This window comes from Myotis brandtii, unplaced genomic scaffold, assembly GCF_000412655.1.
Source record: "Myotis brandtii unplaced genomic scaffold, ASM41265v1 scaffold621, whole genome shotgun sequence".
Taxonomy (NCBI): Eukaryota; Metazoa; Chordata; class Mammalia; order Chiroptera; family Vespertilionidae; genus Myotis; species Myotis brandtii.
The window spans coordinates 1,437,079-1,455,356 of record NW_005370372.1 but is presented as its reverse complement, the minus strand read 5'-3'; the positions used below and the strand labels follow the sequence as shown (position 1 = coordinate 1,455,356).

General features: G+C 33.2%; 1 protein-coding gene across 1 annotated transcript in view; it reads right to left on the bottom strand.

The window, feature by feature from the left end:
* SEMA3A (sema domain, immunoglobulin domain (Ig), short basic domain, secreted, (semaphorin) 3A) overlaps positions 1-18,278 on the bottom strand; it is a 202,311-nt gene that overhangs the window by 72,379 nt on the left and 111,654 nt on the right. Inside the window, exons 6-7 of the mRNA XM_005880033.2 lie at positions 17,334-17,427; positions 8,748-8,867 (exon numbers count right to left, since the gene is read on the bottom strand). Coding sequence (XP_005880095.1) covers positions 8,748-8,867; positions 17,334-17,427 — 214 coding nt within the window. The remainder of the gene's footprint in view (positions 1-8,747; positions 8,868-17,333; positions 17,428-18,278) is intronic.

The following is an 18,278-nucleotide window of genomic DNA, read 5'->3' as shown; positions in this document are numbered from 1 at the left end:
GTCTTTCAAAGGCAATTGCGTTATAATTTTCCTAATTTGGGCGCTATCTGTTGATCAGAGTTGGCTACATTTAACTTGATATCTCTGAAGAATGTGATTATGCTCCTTTTTTTAAAAATTAAAGGACACCAACAGAATTAACACAACAAAGAGGTCAGTCATTAGCCTTCTTATGGCAATCAGCACTAACCCAGTACTTCAATAATTTTTCAGTCAAAATATTTAATAATATTACAGAAAACAAATAAAGGTTATTGATCAAAGATCCTGTACCTTATTGGTTCATCCTACACATATAAGCCCAAATTCCATTACTTGAATTGTTAGTATGACTAGATTCCTCTTTAATTCACCCCAAAATGAGTAAGATTTTATTGTCATATGTGTTTTGTTTCCTATCCTCCAAACTCATTTATCTTTTATTTGATTTACAAAATTGCTTTCTTATCCTGCAAAGCAAGGGTATAATTTTTCCCTCATTCTAAAATGTGTTTACAAAACACATTTGATGGTAAACACTGACTCTATGGGTGCTAAGCAATTAAGTGGCAGTCATCAGTTTAATACTAGTTGGGGCATTATTTAAGTTTGAGGATCAGTGAGGTTAATGATCAATACATTATAAATAGGTCATAACACAAATGTATATGCCCAAAACACAACTCTATGCTGGCTGTAACATAAACCCTACTGTGTGCTAAGCAGAAGGCGTTGTGGTTCCCAAAATGAAACTGAGTCTGCTCTCACCAATTTCCCACACACGTTCATGCTGAGATTTTATAAGCGTACAAATGAGATAGCTCTCTATGATACCGAACCCTGGGATCTTTTAAAATTAGTAATTAAGTGAACAAAAGAAATTATTTTGATTTATGTGAATTTAGACAAATTTATAAACATTGAAAAGACACATTTTTCATGGATTCTTTATGTTGTCAGCCTACATTAAATCCAAAAATAGTTATTTAGCAAACCATCAAGCAAAATTATAAAAAACTATGCTTCTAATGAATAAAATATGTGCATTATTATTTCTGATTCAAAATTTTTGAAAATAATAATAGTACTACATATATAATGGTATACTGTTTAAAATATAAAATTTATCTGACGATCCAAAAGTGTCAGAGGAAATGAATAGATTTCTGAGAGCAGCATGTGGGCGGCTGGAGTAGGAGGTGAAGGGGCTTTTATTTTTTCTCTTGGCTAGTGCTTAAATTCTATAGCCACACAAACATTTCTAATTTGAAAATGTTTAGACACACCTAAGTCTTCCTTACTAATATTATCAGGAAAACATTTTAAAGACCCCTTTCCTGGATAACATTTTGTAATTTCCATTTAGTTGATATATGAAGTTTAGAGCATTTTATTGCCTTTTTGTCATGTGTAAATAACGTAGTAATAAGTATGTCACTAAGCTTACCAAAAAATCCCTTTTATTTTTATGGTCGCGAAGGAGCAGTAGATTTATTTTCTTCTAAAGGGACAGACATTGCTAGGCAGGAAATCTGTAGGTGGAGACTCAGTCTAAGGAAAAGGTCCCTATCACTTCATCTTTTGTTTCCCTAAGCCACTTTCATTGCATTCCTAGAAATATGTGGCTGCTCAGGTAAGTGAAATTGAGCATCTCCTACATTTGTAGTGACTTGACATATGTAGATATTTTCATTGTTCCCTTCTTTAAAACTCTTATGTAACATTCTGAGACCAGGTAACATCAACTGAATTGGTTGTTGTTGTTTTGTTTGTTTATTTGTACTTTTGGTTTGTTTGTTCTGGGAAATTACATTCACTATTCAAAATGCTTTGTATGAATTTACTCATACATAATCCTCATCACAACTTAACAAGGAAGTATTATTATTATTTCATTCAAAAAATGGAACATTGAGCACAGAGAGATTACATGAGCTGTCTATAGTTGCTTAGCTAATTTTGTTAAACTCAATTTATTTAAAAATGTGATTATTATTTTGATACTAAAGCTAAATATTTTATATGTTTTTAGTGTACTGAGTGCTTCTGACAATAATAATGACGATACTCAATTAAGTGAAACAGAACAAAATAGTGTCAGAGCAGATTAGGAAAGCAAACATAACTGGTTCACTGTATAAATTTGCCAAACAAGCATTATGCATTATTAATGTATTATTTTCTATTGTTTACTGTATTGTTCACATCGTACATACATGTGTTATGTACTATGTATGGATCTGATATGTAAATGATAGCAGCAGCAACCACAGTTATCAAGAGCATTTATCCTATTATCAGACACTATTCTTAATACCCTAAATAAACTGTCTCATGCAGCCTCAGAAAAACAGTATATTAGAATTAACTCCATTTTTTAAATCATAAATGGGCAGTGAAAATAAGTGAATTAAAAGCCACCTACATAGTAAGTCGAGGGCTTGGGATACAAACTCAGGCACACTGACCCCCAAGCCTACAAACCAGAGTCATTGAATTGTTTCTTCTTTGACACATCTAGAGTGAAAGGCCCTGTGAGAAACACAAATATGCATCTATGTGTTCTTTGAATTCAAAGGTGGGAAAGATTAAAATCTACTGGGTGGAATGATTAAATGAAAAAGGTAGTAAATTTGAGGACAACCAACTCTATTATTTGAGTATGTTAGTGTTTAATATTAGAGAGGTCACTTGGAATTAGATGTCAAAGGATTTGACAGGGAGTGAAATCTGGATTCAATTCACTTAAAAACTGAGAGACATAAATGGTTTTTGAATAGAAAAGTGTTGTGATAGCCATCAGAGCTGTATTTAGGGAGATCTCTGCCTACAAAGGAAAAGTATGTACAGCTTATATTTGTTAGGAGTCTTACAAAATTAAGCATAAACAATAATCTTTTGAGTAAAACACATTTTCACAAGTCAACATTTCTGAATCAGGATCAATTTTATTGGTCACCTGAAAACTATAGTTCTAAAAAACTTAGGGCAAATGTATGAACATTTATCAACATGAAAAGGCAGTATTTCATAAACTTTTTTCATTTAGGTATTATCATATTAGTTTTTGAGATATCATAATTAAAAGCTTCTGAAATCTACCACTACAAAGGTATTTTTGTCAAGCCTACATTTAATTAATAATACTCTAAATTTAAATGTATTCTGTATTACTTCCACTGAAGTGATTAGAACATAGTAAATTTTTTGAGGGGTGTGGTGGTTAGGGGGATTGGTCAAAACTATCCATTCCATTAAAGTTCAATGGCATTGCTTGCCACCATTCAGCTTATCTGGCTAAAATCCTTTAATTCCCTGGCCCCTGCTGTTGGGGAGCTCTAGGCTCATCACACTTAACCTCTGCCTAGGCTTCTCTGAAAGGAATTTGTTTCAGTCCATTCACAGTTTCAATAGTTGAGCGAGCCACACGCAACTGCACACTGGTCTTTTACCCTGAGCACACTAATCTGATTGTTTTTCCACTCTACAAACTCTGGGTCAACAATCAAGCTGCCGCCAGAAACTAATTAATTTGCAAACAGGCCTCTGTTTTCACAGAGGGAAATCTTTTGAGAGCCATGTCAGAGAGGCCAGGCACACCATGGTTACATGCATTGTCATGGCATCCACTTCTCTGGGTAAATCTCTTGCTTGATGTCACTGCACACATGAACCCAGATTACCCAGTCAGCAGTAAATCCCTATTGAGGCCCACTGATCTCTGAATGTACTGACTCTGGAAAGAGGAAATTGGTATAGACAGGCTCTGAATTCATTAAATTGATGGTGAGACCAGAGAGAAAAATTTTAAGAACTCAGAAAAGAAAGAGAGCTCGCTTTAATTTAAAGAATTTTCCAAGATAGTATCTAATTTTTATACATTTTTCATTAAATTTAATTTAAAAGTGGGATTCCCTTGAGGGTAATAATATTCTTAAATGTTATTTTTCTAATCTCACCATTCAACTATAAATTCTCAAATAAGTGGTTCAAAATTTGTGACTAATAGGCCATACTTGAGAGTTGTATTTTTTAGCCAATCATTAAAAAAAATGTTAAAATAGCATATCCTTAATATTTTATTCAGGTACATTTTCTTAGAGCTCTGAAAAACATAAAATCACCTTCCAAACATTGTCACTGAGTTAACTTTTATTCCAAAGTTTGATTCATTTCTGCTCATTAGTGCCATATAATTTCAAACAAAACCAATTGAGAGTGATTATGTGCCTTAGACAAAGTGTGACACAGTAAGTAGGTCCTCGAAAAGGATATCAAATAAAAGTATATTTGGTAAATTTGCTCTTTTGGAAATAGAAAAGGCATATTTAGTTAACTTATTAAATGTGTTATCATTTAGAAAATAGAATAATTTTATGGTATATTTTTGAAAAGGTTATAGTTGGAGGTGTGCATTCTTTATTGGGATGGAAATTTTTCTGGGTAATAGATTCATAAGAAAAAAAACAGATAAACTAGGTTGGAGTGAGGTAAGGCATGAACACTCTTTTGTTGTTGAGATCTGTTTTTATTTTGTTTTTCAATGACAGTATAATTTCTATATTATTTTGTATTGGTTTCAGGTGTACAGCAGAGTGAGTAGTAGGTATGAATACTTTAAAGTATTGCATATCCATGTTTCAGCATAATTTCAGCAAAAATATGTTTATTTTTTTGTGATTCTATGCAGTGATATTTAACTAACAGAGTGTAATTCGTAGATGTAATTCAAAAGTTTAAAAGACTGATTCCTTGTTTTGTCTTTCACAGGCTATGAAAACCAAGATGACATTTGTGGTTGCAGTTGCTGTTTTGACTAAATGTTCACTCTACTTATGTAATACTCCTCTGCTCATATAACCATAAAATAAGGCTTCCACAGGGCTTTTTTCTCCAAGGTCAGCAAAATATATTACTAACTTGCTTAAGTCGGAGAAATAATTCAAAATGGCATCATTAAAAAGCCTGATATTATGCAAAACTACATAATTCGTTTTACTTATTAAAAAATCGAATTGGATACTTTGACATAGTTTATGTCTTTAAAGATAATAGAATTAAAAATAGTACATCAAAAGAGTTGTACAAATGATTTGAGATTAGGTATCTGGTACCATGTAACATTAATTTCTACTCCCATAATTTATTTGCAATCACATTTCTTGGTTTTATTTACATAAAAATATATCTTGTGGAGAAATCTGAATCTTTAGAGAACATGGAGTATCCCGGTACATGACCACAGAGGAAGCTCTGCTCTTTCCAATAATTGGGCGAGCCAGGCTGGTATGAGTGTTACAGTGAGAGGAAGGAGAATGATGACTTGCATACCATTTCAATTACAGAAAAAAAGCAAGTGGGTTGGTCTATCCACAGGCATGATACTTTTAGGAAATCCACTAAAAGAAAACAGGTCTTCCTGAAGCGAGTGGGAAGGCCTCACACTCTGGGCCCTGTAATTAAGGTCTGTTTGTGCTCACTGGGCCTCAGCTCTCTCAAGGATCCATGTGGTTTCCCATATTAAACCCTACTGTGACTGCCCTTTCACCCCAGCTCAAACACAATCACTCACAGAATGAGTCTGACAAAGCTTCCTAAGCATGCTCCACCCTGTGGAAGTGGAACAAAGGATACAGAGAAAATTCACATTTAGCGAGTGTTGACCACATGCCAACACTTACTTAGTACTTTTTACAGATTATCATGTGGTCATTTTTCCACAACTGTAAGAAGTAGGTAGTAGTGTAATCCCATTAGAAATAAGGTCCAAAGTAATATGAAACCGTCTTGCTCTAAAGACTATGGTCTTTCCTCCATAACATATAGCATTCCAATATTAATTCGAGATCTAAAACAGTGTCCATCAAATAGAAAAATAAATGCAGGCTAGCCCTTCATCTGCTCTAATGGATGGCTAATATGTACAAGAACTAGGTAGTAGTATTTAAATGCAAAATATTAAGGAATCATTACTATAATAATAGCATAAACTTATTTGTATCCTTACTACGAATATATAAATGACATAGTTATCTAATTCTCACATTCTTAGTAAGCCGAAACTGAAGTTTTAAAAAATATGTTATTTAGATAATTTGTGAAGCACAAGAAAAAACATTCTGAATCTGGGCACATCGTGGCAAACATATACCAGTTCATTTCCTGAAATCAAAAGTAGTTATAACATCTATAAGCCTTAAAAGAGGAGCTAGTGTCAATGAAAAAAATTTGTTTAGAAAAAGCAGTTTTTGTTTCTTCACCTAAATGTATTACTCATTCCTAATATTTCCTGTTAAAATGAATTTAAACTATTATTGATATTATTATAAAAATATAAATTTTAGTATGTAATTATGAAAATAGTGAAGTTCCATTACAATCAAGATATTTCAAGTTCTAATTCTAGACAACTGTTTTGTTTTTTATTTTTATAGAGAATGATATTAAAAGTCATTAAAATAGGACCACTGGTTCTTCCAAAAGTAAATGGTTTGAATTAATTTGAGGAAAGTAAAGGAAGTCCTGTGTCAAATTAATTTTAATAGGTCTTTCATAAAGTACCTTGCAAGATAATTGATTACTTCTGGTAACACAAATGATTATGCAGTCCATGCTCCTGCCTCAAAATTCAGTTATTTTATGCATGAACGTCTAAACATGATGTTTCTAACTTTATTCTGAAATGGTACTTAATTTCCTGAGGCTTGAGATTCACACAGTCCCTCGTTTCTATCTAAAATGTGTCTGCATCCCCATCTTGCAGCAGCCCTGGTTTCTGCACCCTGTCAAATGTAACCTTTGTGCTAATTTGGTAAAATCCGTTCTCACATTTAGTGCTGAGAGACTGATAACTGAATTCTCAAATGAACTGCACATTTGCAGAGATGAAGTACAGAGCTGCGGACAATGACTGTTTTCCCACAGTGTAAATTCTTCAGACTCAGCTGTCAACATGTGAGTGTGTGCAGCACAAAGGCGGCTTTAACTTGATGACTTTTTTCCTCCAAGGCCATAAAAACGAAATGGATACTGTACTCTCCTTCATGTTATTCCATCTTCTAATGAGATGTTCTTTCTCAGGGACAGTGAAAGCCTGTATGCTTTTTAGAGTTCTTAGTAGATCAAAGTCTCCTTCTTGCAGAATAAAAACAAACATGATCCTTCCTAAATAAATATTTCAGTTTGAGAATAGACCAGATAGCAACAGTGGATATTCCAAAACTGTCCTCCGGGAGTTTGGAGTTAAGCTCTTTTATAGTTTTACGCCAATAGTCTTATCATGATCTTAGCATCTTTTCTCTTTCTTGGTGAGACACAATTTCTCTGCTGGTCACCCAGCTACCACACTTCTACCCCAGGGGTAGGGATTTGATTATATGTTAAATCTCCTTTGATTACCACAGTGTTTGTACTTAATTAAATGACCTTAGGCATCATCTACTTTAGAGAACACAATGGGGAAGTGATGTCAAACTTATTTGAAACTTGGGAGAGCAGGAAAAAAGGGAAGCGAAAACAAGTGCCTTCTAAAGAGAAAAGGCTGGTGAACAGTGACAGGCACTGCAGGAGAGAGGAGAGGCTTTTCTAAATGGAGACTGATAAACAGCTATGGAAAGTCATCAGTGACCGTTGGAGGAGCAGTTCCATGCGATCAAAGTCAGGTTGAAAGTGGATAAAGGGGTGAAAAGTTGAGAAAACAAGTTTCTAACAAGGCTATGCACTTAGATATGCAGGGACTTCATGGCATGCCAAGATTAAAGGGGGTGTTGAAAGGATGAGCAAGTTTTCAGGTCAGAGGAAGAGTTAGTGGTACTGAAGAGATAAAGACAGCAAAAGACATGTAGATTGGGGAAATTTACATAAGCTCATCAATGCAATTAGGAGCAAAGGCAGACAAGTGAAATATGGAAGGTAAGAGGCACACTAATACATAAAAAATAATGGATGATCAGAAGTGTTGCAGGAGGGAAGAAATGCTGATGGAGTTTACTTGTGGTATGTTTTATGTTTTGAATGGTCACTTTAAAGTATTTATCAGAACAAAGATTGTAACAGACAACTCATGGTCTCCTGACGTTTCAGTGATGTTCAGAGGTCATATTGTCATTTTTTCTCTAACAAATCAATGAAGGACGGAGTGATTAAATGAATTTTGGGGGTTCCGCAGGAGAAAAAGCAAGAAAAACAAATGTGGTAGTAGTTCAAATGATGAAATATTCAAGCATCTTACCGAAAACAGATGGACTATAAAATGGGAGATAGGGTTTTAGAAAGATTAAAGGAGAATCAAATAAATAAATGATATAAAAGTCCTTTGACATTTTGAAAATACTTTCAATGTGATGTTGTCTTTAAGACAATTTTTAAAAGTGTTACATAACTTATATGATGTTCTCAAGGCAACATGGAAGTGTGGAGGAAAAAAACACACTACATCATGAGATTTGAGATTAGTTGTGGTGTTCCTGTAAGACAGGATTGGTAAGTCATCTTATCATTTTCCATTCCTCCCTTCCGTAGCTCCAGCCCAGATCTATTTCTTTCCATAGTTAACTACTGAGAAATTTCACTTTTGGCACAAAGCAAATATTTCCCTGAATCCTTAATCTCTCTTTTCTCTTTGCCCAGCTTTCTCACACCCATAGCCATGACGTCACTACCATGTGTTTAACTGCATATTAAATCTCAAGTCATATAGTTTGAGCTATACAAAGAAAGTTTTCCAGTTACACCTGTTACGTGTCTATGTTCTTACAAGCACCACCTACCATTGAGCCACCTGGAATCATGCTGCTCTGTCCTGATTGGGTGGTGGTGCCCAAGAGTTCGGAAGATAGCAAAGTCTCGGCCCATAAAATCAGCTGCCGTTCCGGAGTATAACTCTCCATCTGTGTTGTGACAAGATAAAACCACATGCACATACTTTAATTCAATTAAGGTAAGAAAAACAAAACAAAAAAACAAAATGCAAGTTCGGTGTTAAGACCATGCTAAAAAGAAAACAGAAATGCTCTCTACATCATTATGCAAAGCTATTTATTTTTTAATCTTATGTCTTTGTTATAGTAAGTATTTTATTAAATCGTCATTCAATAATTTAGTACCTGACTACTCAGTTAGTACTAACTTTGAAAAATTGAATAAACTATGACTCAGTGGATATTAATAAAACATGAAATATTATTCTTTTCCACTATAACCTGAGACAAACTTACAAAGTGCACATATTGTTTGCTTTTATATGTGTAAAGATACTGATTCTAATAATCTTGTTTATTAAGATAAGGAATCATTGCAAAATCTTGCTTATAGTTCTTATTTTATAGAAATGAAATTTCTAATATATTCATTTAAAAATACTTTTGTATTGTATTATAATTCAGAAAGTATTAATATTTTCTTTGCCAAATTTTTCTTTGTTTTTTGTATTTTATTTTATTTTTATTTATTTTTTTAAAATATATTTTAAACATCGATCAGCTGCCTCCTGCACACCTCCTACTGGGGATGTGCCCGCAACCAAGGCACATGCCCTTGACCAGAATCGAACCTGGGACCCTTCAGTCCGCAGACCGACGCTCTATCCACTGAGCCAAACCGGTCACGGCTGTTTTTTGTATTTTAATAGAGCAACTTGGAGAAGTGTTTGAATTTAAGAGACGCTATCATATAGTCAAAAAGAAAAAAGTCCACCACATAACCTCAGATATAACAGAGATGTGTTTAGAGAGGAAGAAATTTTGACAAACAGCTCATATTCATTATAGTTCAAATTCTCTTGTTCTTTGACTCATTCCAACTTAAACTAAATTTACTCTAGGTCAGAGTTTAATGATGGAAGACTCCTAATCAGAAGGTAAAGAATAGATGGGAAAAGGAAAAAGGGAGGAGAAAGAGAAGTTAATATTTACTGAATACCACTCTGTGCTGGTTCAGCAGTCAGGCCCTGGCTGGACACTTTCAAATTATCTCATTTAGTTCTGTCAACAACCCCATGACGTAAAGGTATCTGTATTTTACAGTTCAAGAAACTCAAGGTTGCTCAGCTAATGACTAGGCAGGTCAAGGTGAAAGTTCAAACACAGGCCCATTGGTAATCACTATGGTTTCCTCCCTTTAAGCAGAAAGTGCCACATATTAGTTCATCCAGAAAATGCATTGTTGCCTGTCTACTTACAGTGAATAATCAGCACAGCAAAATAACAAAAAATTATAAATTTTTCTCCAAATAGTCTACCATAATGACAGTAAAAAATACATTATCTTGTTGATCATTTGGATATGTTAATGTTTTTAATTCATTGATTTAAAAATATTCAGAAAATAAAATAGGTCTAGATAAATTATAACCTAAACAGTTTAATAATACTATGCCCATTTTCAAAGGACTTTCGTATTTATTAAATGAGTGGAAAATTTTCTCTGAATCTTCAGTTATAAGTGCATTTGAGGAAGTTTTATTAATTGGATTGCATGTATGATATTCTTTGTTCACACCTTCAATTCTCACTTGCAAATCAGGGCTTTGCAATGTAAGATAGACATTCTCAGTAAGATAGACATTCTCAGTGGCCCAACACAAATCAATTTCCTTGGTAAGACCTGTGGTTCTCTAATGTGTTTGAATGCACCAAAACAGGCTTTGAGAAACCCCAAAGCTGTGAGGAATAAAGATACAAAGAGAACCACTTGAACAGCTCCAAATTATGAGGATGAGTTTTTTAAAAATGTTGGTTAGACAACACATTAAGTACAAATAATCAATTTAGTAAGTGGAATTCATATGATATCCCAAATTGTCATAATATGATACCTTTGGGATTCAAAAACATCTATGTTCTCTTCACTTAATTAAATAGCAAGTTCAAATCTGACTTGTTCTCACTATAACATGGTGCAGTAATATTTAATCTTACAATAAGGCAAAGAAATAACACTTTTAACCAATGTTACCAAAATAAGTATAATTTAAGAAAAAGAAATAATCCTATTCTAAAAGCAGAAAAATGCTTTGAATAAGCTAACTATAAGTTTCAAGGGTACTTTGAAATGTTTAAATACCTATTGTTGCCTTAATTTTAACTTATATTCAATCGCTGCAATTATTTTTCTCCATGGGACTTTTGTGTCTTCCCCAATGTACTGTTTTTATTAAAGTTGATATTGTATCATATTACAAGTATTGATATATAGATATTATATATTTTTAAACTTCAGGGGAATTCTGTTTCTTGTTCTTTGTGAATAACAGGGTGTAAGTGTAAATTGTGTTGTGAAAGTAGCCTAAAATATCATATCGGTGTCAGATAATTTCAAGTTGTGAACCTGTCACAGAACACCTTGTATTCTCTTTACCTTGAAAAAAAATTAAATTATTGGTTAATGCTTATTTCCCTTTTCACTATGTTAGTGATGAAAATCAGAAAAAGAGAAAACAGAACTACCAAAACATGAAAACTAAATAATATCATATCAGAATGTGGTAAGACAGATCATAACTAACAGGAGGTACAATCAGAAATGTAAAGAATGTCAGTAATTAATCATTCTTTTTTTTTTCATTAAGCTTGATTTCGTGTGAGGAAAATCTATAATTACAGTTGTTATTACATGTAACCTCTACTCAGGAAAGAGTTGCAACAACAAAAACAACAGCAACTGGAAAATGTTACTTGAGTATAGGTAGGTATTTGTTTCTCTTATTCATTTAGTTAATGATGTTATAACTTCCAGTTATTTTTGTTATCCATCCCACGTGAGGAGGGCAAAAATCAATACAAATAAAGGCAGAGGAAGCATGACTGATTTGTTCCTCTTTTAACAAACAGTGAAAGTAGAAGAGCTATTCAGTAGAAGGGCTGTTAACTCAATTTATTACTAAAAACAGAATTAAATTAAACAATTGACTTATAAACCAAAGGAAGGTTGCAGTTTGGATACCAGTTGCCTTCAGTTATAGGAAATTACCTCTCACCTGATTATTATTTTTGGCAAGATTCAGAGTGATTTCTGTGAGCTGGAGGGCACCAGATAATTGGGTGGCCATGAAGGGCACATTCTCATAGTCAGTGCTCAATATCATCAGAGTGATTTCTGTGAGCTGGAGGGCACCAGATAATCGGGTCGCCATGAAGGGCACATTCTCATAGTTGTCAGTGCTCAATATCCATAACTATTCCTTTACAACAGGTCTTAGATCACATTTTCTGCTGAGGTTTCTATAGGATTCCTATCAAGGATAATTGCTCCAGATCATGTATGGCATATTTGTTGTTTTGATGCAAAATTATAGGTGGTAGAATAACCTACTATTGCATTCTCACTAAGAAGAAATATAATATCAATTTAGAGTACATTTCATTTAATATACTTGTGCATTTTCACTATATATTAACGACTTAGTACATTTTGTGGTTATCTGAAATGATCTAATGATATCTGACTATAAGAAATTTACTGTATACTTCAGTTGGCATATTTACAACTAGGTTCAACAGAAATGCCTACTTGCCAAACTTCTTTGGTAGTTTCTAGGTCAATTATGAAGTTATCAAATTATATGTTGATTTTTGAGCATAATGATAATTTTTCAGTTTTATGACCATAAATATGTTTTCCTGGGGATCTGAAGTAGTGTATTAGGTCAATGTTATCTTATGTTTGAAATGACACTATGGTTAAGATAGATACTTTTTGGTTTTCCATATATACTAAGCTACTAGTCAAAGAAAATATCTGTCCAATTTTATTAAATTTATGATAAAATAATATACTCAAGAAATTGTTATATTTATTAAAAAGTGGTTGTGGATACTCTGTCCAACAAGGTTCTTAAGTCTCTCTACAAAAAAAAACATAGACAATTTAATATCTCAAAAATAATACAGTGGCGTAAGATACATTAGTGCTGACAGATGTAACTAACCACTCAGAAGTTGTCAAATTTAAAAGATGCTATTTGAGCACACCATTCTTTCTTAACTGTCAGCCTTTTAAACTGTCTTTAAGGAAAGCATTCTTTACCGAGATGAACAAACAGTTTAGTGAACTGCATTTCCACCATTGTGGAGTTATCTGAGAAACATGTGTTAAAAACAAAAGCTCATGTGTACTCTGGTCTTTCTGTGCACAACTCAAAATGAAGTGAAAATGTGGCTTAGATCAGTTAATGTATTAGATTACAATTCCTAAGAAGGGTGTGGTGAAGAGAAACAGAAGGTGAAAAAACATTTCCTTATGAAATCGAAGCATTACTAACACAGGTGTAAAGTGTGACATGGATGTGAGCAAAATCAAACAAACCTAAAACCAAGACATTATGTTAACACCTTAAGTAAATCCCACTCACAGAATAGCAGAGTAATTAGAAACGTAGGAAAAGAGAAGTTCTCTCCTCTCTCTCTCTCTCTCTCTCTCTCTCTCACACACACACACACACACACACACACAATCTATTTCCTGAGAAGTGAAGGGTATGAGAATAATTTTACATTTTACATTTATTGAGCACATTTATGCATATGAATGAACACAGGGTGAGGCAACAGTAGGTTTATAGTTATTTGTATGAAAAATAATACAATAATATATAATAACAATAATAAAATCTGTGTTTTGAGTACCCACAACTATAAACTTACTTTTGCCCCATACTGTATAATATGATGACTTTGTTATTTATGCTGTCCTTTAAAACTAACATTTTTGAGTAGTTAATATATGCACATAGTACAAAGTTAGTAAAAATAGAAAATGTATAAGGTACAACATTTGTCTCCCAGACTTCCTAAAGGCAACCACTGTTACCAGTTGTTTTTGGTTTGTTTGCTTGTTTCTGTTTCATATATATTTCAGACTGTAAGCACTCAAATATAGTGTGCTGTCTTATTTAAGCCTCACAACAAACCAATGGAATTAATATGGCCAAGCCATTTTTTATATAAAGAAACCGATGTTCAGAGAGGTTCAAATAATTGTCTCAGTTATAGTTAATTAATGTAAGGAGTACCTTGTTTGCTCTAACACAAAGTGAGAGTATATCCTAATGTCAAATTATGTTTATTCTTGAGACAAGGCAACTTTCTAGTTAACAGTACAGACCCTTGGTCTAGACCTCAGTAATAGCTTAGTGGTGGAATATTTATAAATTATTATCACTGCGATGCCTGGAAAAGATTTTAATGAGGAAACAAAATGGCTTTCAAGTTGGCTATTCCTCTCAAGTCATGAAAATGTGAGATGATACTTAGTGAGGAAAATACTAAGTTTTATGCTTTTGCTGTGTTCACACGTGGTGTTTATTCTGAGCAGGACAACAGCTACTGCTATTAATGAAGAACTTTGTAAAAATGTCATAAAATATTTAGAGGTGGGTGAAAGAAGAAATATCAAAAAATATTAGAGCAATTTAATATTGACAATGGTTTTTATTAAAGAGGATTTGAAAAATTAACTTTACTAATGTGATTTTAAAAGCTTAGACAGATTGTAATATTTGGGGACAATTCAGTAACTCTGTATTGCTCAGGAGATAATTCATATCTTCTATGGTCATCAGCTGAAAAACCCATGGCATTTTGGAATGAGGTCCTATTAAACCTTGACAGATTTCATAAACTAAAATTTTTAAGCTGTCATCTGGTTTTAAAGTTTACTACTAGTTGAAACTGCTTAATAGAAGGTATGAAAGAATCTGCTGCCAAGCCCTTCTAGCCACTTTATAGGTGGTTTGTGTCAAACATGACATTTTCTTTCTCAGTCTTGGGAAAGGAAGCAGCCCAGAAACCACCTTGACAATTTCTCTTATTGCTGAAATGAGAAGAATATACTCAAAATCTTTTGGGTAGATGTAGGTTTTCCCAACAGTCATTCACTAATATATAATGTGCAGACTTTATATTTCAGAGACAGTTACTATTGTATGTAAAAGTTTGGGAAGTGCAGTAGAAAATATTTATGTGTAAAAAGATTCCATTAAATTAGCAAGCATTCTTTTTTAAGCAGCATCATGGAAAGATGCCAGAAACATCCAACAAGGGGAATTAAATGTACTGTGAGAAGAAGAATTTATAGCCTAGTTATAAAAGAAGCAAGTAACCTCAATAAAGGAAGTCACGGCTCTTGAATTAAAATGGTGTTGCAGATATTTTGAGGGACTTTACCAGGTCTAATCTGGCCTGCATTCTGCATCTTTCTATCCAATTGATTCAGAAATTAATTTATATTGGCTTGAAGAAACTTCGTTGTGAATCAGCACTAAATATCTCTGAAAGTTACTCAATTAATTCATCATATTAGGTAGGTGAGTTCTGGACCTCCATTTTAAAGCTGCTTTTTGAAATGCCTACTGTAATTCTTAGTCGTACATCGTCTCCTGGGCTCACAACACTTCCCTCATTTTCTTTTCCTTTTCACAAACTTATGTAGTTTTTTTCAAAGAATTTCTAGTATAAAACACAAACTGTGGAGTTAATAGTCTTTGTGGACTTTGTGTGGTTGCATACCAAATGAACTATGTAATACTTACCTGTCATCATCCTTTCTCAATGGAATATTAAAATAAATAATCGAGCAAATCCCTACTGAGAAACATAGCACACATTAAAGCTGCTTTAGGCACAATTTTACATACTGCTTTTTGAGGCAGATCTATTTTTTTCCAGTATGCAGTTTAAATAAGTATAAACTGCAAGTTTGAACAAGGTTGGATTCTTTCCCTTTGTTTAAGACAACTCTCAAATTTCTGTGTGTGCACTTAAGGAAGTCATCCATGTGTAATCACTAGGCTATCTGTGAATAGGAAAATTATAAGTGTGCTATATTTGCTGCATTTCTTCAGGTCTTAAACTTTTGTTAAAATGCTCCATAAATGGATCAAATGGACTGAAATTGTCTACATTTGAAAAGCAATAAGGGAGATAATTCATGCAGTAGTGGTTTTATTCTTAAAAGGAAAGGGATCAGTGAAATGTAGTTAAGAAGTAAACACTAGAGAATACTGGAATACTGGAAAAATATATCTTTATCACTAATACTGCAGTCAATATGACTAGTTCTGTTTTGTTGAGTAGAAAAATATTTTTAAAAAGGAAAATACTGGCAAAACTTTATGAACTTTTGACACATCAAATAATAATCCAAATACTTTACAAATATTTTTTATTTATTTCAGAGAGGAAGGGAGAGAGAGATAGAAACATCAATGATGAATGAGAATCATTGATCAGCTACCTCCTGCATGCCCCTCACTGGGGATTGAGCTCTGAAGGGGAATCGCAACATGACCTCCTGGTACATAGGTTGACACTCAACTACTGAGCCACACCAGCCTGGCCCAAATTTACTTTATAGAAACTCAGATTTAGTATTCAAATTTCAACTTGAAACGTTTCACTATTATTTTTGTTGTGTTATCAAATAATTACTCTCTATATTTTATAAAAAGGAAACAAGTTACATAATTTCCACATGATTATATAGAAACTACATTCAGGAGCAAGGTAATGACCAAGTAGCTTTTGTATTTTAGGTTCTTGATATAATCAAAAGTTAAGAAGAAAAATTGTTTAATGATGTTAACTTTGTTTTGTGTTTTATTTAACTCCAGTCCATAAGTAGTAAAAACTATGGAAAAATTATCTTTCAATACAAACTAAAGTTTTCTCCTTCACCTGCCTATTTCTATTTTCCTACTTATAACATCTCAACATCTGGCTAAGCATTTACTACCCATCTTTAATGCTGAAGGAAAAAAGGAAAGAAAAAAAAACTAGAGAAAAGGGTAGAAACAGTATGTACATTTTTTTTGTTTTATTTTAAAAAGAGTGAAAGATGTAAAGTCAAAAAAGATGAATACAGAAGACCTTCATCAACTCAAAGTAACACAATAGGGTCTCTGCCAGTCATACCTCCATTTAGACTGATTGTGCTGATTAAGTTTCCAAATGTTGAGAGTGTGACTGATCTTAGAACTACAAGATTTAACAAGACAATTTCATTCTTTCCTTTTGATTTGTCAAAATTCTCGATTTAAACACCCCTTTCATGAAATGAAAAACAAAACCATTCTTTCAAAATAAAAACTTGAAAGTACTAGTGGAGATGTCTATAGTGATTGAGCCAGCAACTTCAAAGATACTTTTAAACCATTTTGAGTAAAAAGAATCAGAGTCTACATAATACAATCATCAAAAGAGCACTTAGTATTTCCTCAATTTTCAAAATATTTGAAAATATCTCAACTCATATACTCCTAAAATAGTTTATGTTCAATAATCTTAGCATATAATAAACAACATGCACTCTAGTTATTATCTATAGAAAATTCACTGTTTAATTGGTTGTTGACTACGCACCTATTAAAAGAGATGCTGTCAGCAGTTTAGGGTCATATGGACTCTTCCCACGGCCATTTTCAAAGTGTGAATCTTCCAGCTTAAAAATGTTGTCCTATAGATAAGAAAAAGAAGGATAGAATTTATTTATGACAAGAGATATTTTATCATGCCAGTTAATCAGAGAGAGATTGAATATTCATGTTCATTATCAAGGGGTATAATTATTTATGTAAACAGTAGAAATGGCAAAATAACTGAGTGAATTAAAATCTAGCTATTACCAAAAATCTGCTTAGTTCAGTGATTTTTTTTTGGTTGCATTTAGCATGTTTCAAGGAATAATATATGAATGAAATCTAAAAACAAGACATGTCATGATAAGAGTAGGGGGTCATTTTATCACATAGGTTTGCCAAGAGCTAGCCTGATGGCTCTTGAAGCAAAGGATTTTAAATTTAAATGACTCTTTTTATTCCTTCACAAAGAGAAAAAAAGCAATGAACTATATTAGATGTCTAGGATAAAATACACTATCTTATTTTTCTTTATGTTCCAGAAGGAAATGATAAATAGCCATAGCAGTTACTTCCCCTACTCTTGTCATTTCTACTATGTTGGGGCTTACATGCTTCTGAAGCATTTTTAAATTCCATTGGAACTGAAACGATCCTTATCATTTTCTCTAAGTGAGAAATATAAAACTGTATGTTATGGGAGGTGTGCCTGAAGGTAATATCATTAGAACAACAAACACACAGGTGACACATTTTTTCTTTTTTTATCACTGGGAAGTCTGCTCAGATGACTCAAGTACCCAGAAACTGGAGTGAATATTTGACTAGAAAAGAAATATGCACAGTTCCCCGGTAGAAAGTATTCCAGGAAGAACTGCAACCAATTCCTTAAAAAGGAGGCAACTAACTCATGCCTGAGACCCTGCCCTCAGAATGTGTCATGTGTCAA